Source organism: Papilio polytes, unplaced genomic scaffold (assembly GCF_000836215.1).
Source record: "Papilio polytes unplaced genomic scaffold, Ppol_1.0 DF823912.1, whole genome shotgun sequence".
NCBI classification, from domain to species: domain Eukaryota; kingdom Metazoa; phylum Arthropoda; class Insecta; order Lepidoptera; family Papilionidae; genus Papilio; species Papilio polytes.
In genome coordinates, this window is record NW_013525292.1 from 513,763 (window position 1) to 519,100 (window position 5,338).

At 34.5% G+C, this 5,338-nt stretch overlaps 1 protein-coding gene and 1 non-coding gene across 3 annotated transcripts; both read right to left on the minus strand.

Moving 5' to 3' along the window:
* Positions 1-1,389: 1,389 nt before the first annotated feature.
* LOC106102689 lies at positions 1,390-3,409 on the minus strand. 2 transcript variants are annotated; one of them, XM_013282240.1, is made up of 5 exons: positions 3,268-3,409; positions 2,768-2,926; positions 2,427-2,536; positions 2,096-2,227; positions 1,390-1,713 (listed from the first exon to the last, which is right to left on the minus strand). In XM_013282240.1, exons 2-5 carry the CDS (start codon positions 2,903-2,905, stop codon positions 1,518-1,520), a joined length of 576 nt encoding a protein of 191 aa, XP_013137694.1. In that variant the 5' UTR covers positions 2,906-2,926; positions 3,268-3,409; the 3' UTR covers positions 1,390-1,517. The 2 variants fall into 2 exon arrangements, with proteins under 2 accessions (XP_013137694.1, XP_013137693.1); XM_013282239.1 differs by having other exon boundaries at positions 3,241-3,409.
* On the minus strand, positions 2,999-3,070 carry Trnac-gca. Its single transcript has one exon. It is a non-coding gene; the product is annotated as a tRNA-Cys (tRNA).
* Positions 3,410-5,338: the final 1,929 nt, after the last annotated feature.

Genomic DNA, 5,338 nt, shown 5'->3' on the forward strand with positions numbered 1-5,338 from the left:
CATCTATACTATTATAATAAAGCGTAAACACACACTTCTTAGTTGCCTAAGATGTCAGCAATGACAGCATATTTTTGAATAATTCATTTTTTTAATAAAAAGCCCTACACTTACGTCACGCTTTAGGCTATATATTTTCATGCCATTTTTAATGTGGGAAAGAGACCATTGCTGCCAACATCAAGGAAGCAAGATTGCCAAGTTTTGTCATGTCATGTCATTTTGACATTTGCAATTGACAATTTGACATATGTAAACAATAAAATAATTTTATGCTGATGAAATATCACGGGAACAGCTAGTCGGTATATACAAACGACTTTTACATGTAGCTGAATCACTCAAAGTCGATTAGTGCACAAATAGCCTCAGTGTAGATTATGCGTCTGTTAAGAAAACTAAAAACAGAAACACGTATCAATAAAAGACGATGAATGATTTCGCAGTAGGTACTTCTTACATATTTACGCGATCAGATGGGTCAAGCATCGCTTGATACAAACTGACATGATGACAACCGGATTCCGCCAATGTCAATGTGTTTTTCGAACTAGTACATAACTGACGTTAAACGGTGAAGAAAATCTTCACATTCGACGAAGTTCAAAGATGTGAAGTTGATCCACAGTGGTTCAGCGTTGACTATGGCATCATACTAATATTATAAATGTGAAAGTTTAGATGGATGGATGTTTGTAAGAGTTTGTAGCATAAACTGCTGAACGGATTTAGATGAAATTAGGTACAGATGTAGAGGATAGCCTGGAAGAACACATAAGCTACTCAATTTCGTTTTTTTTTAATTCCACGCGGACGAAATCGCGGTCGAAAGCTAGTAGTTGAATAAAATCAAGCCTACCTCAACGCAAATTTACTTATTAACGACTTACATGTAATATGTCCTTACAGCACTTGTTTGTGTGACATTTCTATGACAAACGATTGAACAAATACTGTAACTTAATGCGAGGATGTTTCAGGAACGTACATTTCATTCGAAAATATACTTTAAAGTGCAGTGTTTAGGTCTATTTTAACTCTCTTCAGTTTATTATTATCGTATATTTCCATTAAACGGTATACAATAGTATGGAATTTATGGAGTCTTTTATCAATATGATCTGTATCTAAAATATGTAACTCAAATTATGATTTTATTGAATAGTTCCTTGATGTAAATATAGGATAACATATTTCTTGAACTATATGGAGTTCTAGACCGTTCCTCATTGTGTTTATCTGTCTGAATAGTCTGAAAACCTGCATATCCGTAAGCCTGTTTGAAAACAAACAATAAAAAGGGATATGTTTTCATAAAGTAAATCAAAATATAGTACGAAAAGGTCAAAAATAAGAAATAGTGGTTGTTAAATTATAGTAAAAACAAAGTAATAGGTTTGAGATTGTAATATGGAAACAGACAATAGTGAGTTGAGTTCTTTGAGAATACATTTAGAGTAATTCACTACATTGTACGTACAGAATGTATTAAAACGATATTAAAAAGTAGAAACTAATCATGGCATTACAGCTGATTCGTACGTAGAAATGACAAGAAATCCAAGTGCGTATATAACCAACAGTACATCGAGAATTGTGCTTAGAAAATCATGAACGTTATGTTCTGTGAAGTGCCGTTGAAATTGCATTCGAATTTTGCTGTAAGCCTCCGTCATGTAGGCGAAGACGGACCGCAGTGTTGTCAACATAATGCTGAAAATGAAAAATAGATAAGTTATAGTAAGCGCCATCTATTATCAGATTCTAGAAAATGTATAATTTTTTTAGATAATAAAGCCCAAAAGATAAAATCAACAAATAATTGCAATATCTATTGAAATTATTTGAAAAATGTAACTTATTAATGATATTAGAACACTATTATATAGAAATAAAGACTGCATAAAAAAGTTTGGTATCAGTGACATCTAGGGGATAATTTATAAAACAATACTTTTGACAATGCTAAAAATTGCCATAACCTGATAAATAGATGGCGTTAGCTGCATGTCGAAACCAAATAAACATCAGCATCCACTGTTACCCTTGTATAGTTTGCGTGTTATTTTTATGATTTTTTACATTAATCTCTCACCTTGGAGAACAAGACCAAATGGCCCGCTGTTGTGAGCGGAACACGGGCATCATCATGGCTAAAGCGTAGTACAGTCGAGACGAGTACAGACTGTCCGGGGCGGTCAACGTCGATCGCTGCACAGTCGGTACCCTGCAGATAAAAAGAAATAAAAACCAAAAAAACAGACATGCTGAATAGTAGGTCTATAACATTATCAGGAGTGACTGACAAAATATTAGCTATGCTTTTCTCATGCAAAGACTTGATACAAGGCGAGAGAGAGAAAGCAGATGTCTTATTGTCCCTTCGGCAGTTGTCTTTCTAGTTATGCAAATCTTAAAAAGTATACCTTCGTTTTACATTAACACTGACGTTTGGGTCGACCTCCCAGCCTTGAATCCAGCAGTCCACCTCGCGGCTCAGCAGGCTATTGTCCGTAGAGAAGTTCGTTGAGTTTGTCTGCAGATGAGATACAAATGGAGAGTACTATATGACACAAACATGAATTTTCAATGAATCAATCATAAATGTCTAGAAATAAACGGGTAAAATTGTAAAAAAAAGATATGAATCCGATTATTTTTACTACTAGCTGTTGCTCGCAACTTCGTATCCGTGAAATAAAAAAAAACAGCCTATGTTTTATTTTAATTTTAGATTAAAATTCCACCAACAAATCTAAAACTCAACCTGTTCGCTGTCTGGTGTTTCATCAGAGATCTTTTCTCCAGAGTTTAGGTCTACTTCAGGTTTCGGTTGTGGCGGAGTCTCCAGTTTGGGCATTTCTTGGCGCATGATGAACGTTGTTCCCGCTCTTATGTTGGCCATAATTTAATACGCTTTGTTACTCTAAAATAAAACCCCTTAATAGTAAAATATACAAAATAAAGTACATTCTTAATATTGGTGCAAAAAGTAACTAGGGGACACCCGGGTTTGAACCGGGGACCTCTCGATCTGCAGTCGAATGCTCTACCACTGAGCTATATCCCCGTTGAGGCGTCTGCAATATTTTATTGCTAACATGTAACATAGTATTATCTACAATTTTTTTAAGAACAGTTACAATTAAGGTAAATAATTGGTGCAAATACCATCGTTCAAATAAATAGTGCCTCCACTTGGTACCATTTTGCTAACTGTACCTATGTACTTACACTCACCTCTTTTTATTTTATTTTATTTATTACCTATTTTTATTTGTACGGGTGCATGTTTATTTCTTAATTTACGCCAGTGTGTATTGTATACAGTGCGTTTTGTTTTTGTAACATTTTACATATTAATTGAACTTGGTGTACAGTTTTTGACAGGTTTGGTATGACAATTATTGTCAATATATTTTTGAAGTCTGAAAATTATTCTACTCGGTATTTTAATGGCATTTATATACGATCTTATGAGTTATGAGAACGTTAGTTATGAGTGTGGAGGTACACCGGTAGAGGTAGACCTAGAAAGAGATAAATTGCGTGAAAGGTGACATGATCAAAAAGGGAGTGATGACTGAGATGACGTATGATAAGTTATTTGGAGGACAAAAACCTGTTGTACCGACACTACGGGAGTAGGATAAGAAGGATGATGATGATGATGATGATGAGATCTTTATCAAATCTTACTTTCTACTATCTTCTTACTTTATAAATGCGAAATAAATGCAAAAGTTTAGATGGAAGTATGTTTGTTACAGTTTGTAGCCTAAACTACTTAACGGATTTCGATCAAATTTAGCATAGATGTTGAGGATAGCCTTGGAAAACATAGGCTAATGACTTTTGTTTTTTTTAATTTCAAGTGGTCGGAGTTCCGGGTGAAAGCTAGTGATGAAATATTTGAAAAGCGAAATTGATTATACCACTAGCGATGTGTAGAAACGCTTGTTTAAATTTATTTTAAGGTGCCACGAACTGCTCGTCTGATCTGTACTATCAATAACACGTGTCATAAAACCATCGGCAATGTGCATGAGTTAGACTATAGATGTATGCTTTAACGGTAGGAGTTTTAAAATCACAAGGAATCTCCGTAACCACGGTATTCTGTTAATTATCAATTTCTGAAAGCCTATGGACACAATTATTTCGTTAATTCGGTAGCCCGTATCAAGTTATTTTGTAAAGAAATAACATTTATTTCCCAGTGTGTCATTCGGTGTGGTCGTTGTAAAAAGGCGCGAACTGCTGGACGCCATTGTTTGAATTCGATTCGAATTTAGAATGTAGACGTCCCGTCGGTTTATTATTCGCGGTTGCCAGTGTGAAAAAAAACTTTATTGTCATTGATTCGTTAAGTTTTGAAGTATTGTTGTCCTGTCGGTGTTAGATAAAGTATCTTTTTTGTAATTGATACGTTTTCCTTTCAATAATTATCTAAATTAAATTAGATTAGGGAAAAAAACTATTTTAACTATTGCAGTTGTCTATGGGCTGTGATCAGGTGGCCGCTTGCATATTTATCACCTACAATAAAGCGAACTTTAATCGTAAGATTCTTTTTATGTACATATCAGATTTGTTTTTAAATCATTTCCTGAAGAAATGTAAACATAATTTAACAACAATAAACAAACATAAAAACCTCATTAACAATAACACAAACGAGGTGAATTAATGAAGGCAATTGTTGTAATGCTCAACAAAATTACATATTTCTTTAATGTTAACAGATTTTACAAGATGACTTAATCAGGAATATTACAACTTAAGGTGGTGGTTGACTAGGGTACTGTATACTAATAATTAGTAACTTTGTCCTTTACATTACTTATATCAGATAGATGTTTGTCACCACCTTTATTTCGAAGTAAGATGAACAGTTTCACCTTTATAGCTTGTTTATTTGACACATTTTTCCTTATTAATTATTTAAGAGGCATGTTAGCATTGCCACAGATAAAATAAATCACGATTTTGTGTCCGTTTACTTCACTCTGAAAAGTTTAAGTCCAGTGGAAAAAGGTCATGCACAGCGTATACCTAAGTTTGTAAATCAAACGATGAAATAATGCAGTTTCTGGTATTTATTTTTGTGGATTAAGAACGTGGGCTCACCTTTGACTAAACAGTTGTGCGATTGTCGATTGTTTCGCAGCCAATTCAACTGTTTAGTTGCACAACTAGAGTAGTGTGCGCATCTCCATAAAAGCTAATAGTAATCAAAGCGAGATTTGTGCGATAGTTTAGTCAAAGGTCTTCTTCTTCTGTAGCTCTACAGCCCTTTGTGGGCCTTGGCTTGGTCCATTTCGGCCTATCTCTGGCC

Coding starts and splice junctions, on each gene's coding strand:
- LOC106102689 (XM_013282240.1), bottom strand. CDS start 2,905: ATGGCCAACATAAGAGCGGGAACAACGTTCATCATGCGCCAAGAAATG. Junction 2,537..2,767: donor AAACACCAGACAGCGAACAG/GTTGAGTTTTAG, acceptor TCTCATCTGCAG/ACAAACTCAACGAACTTCTC. Junction 2,228..2,426: donor AGTGTTAATGTAAAACGAAG/GTATACTTTTTA, acceptor TTTTATCTGCAG/GGTACCGACTGTGCAGCGAT.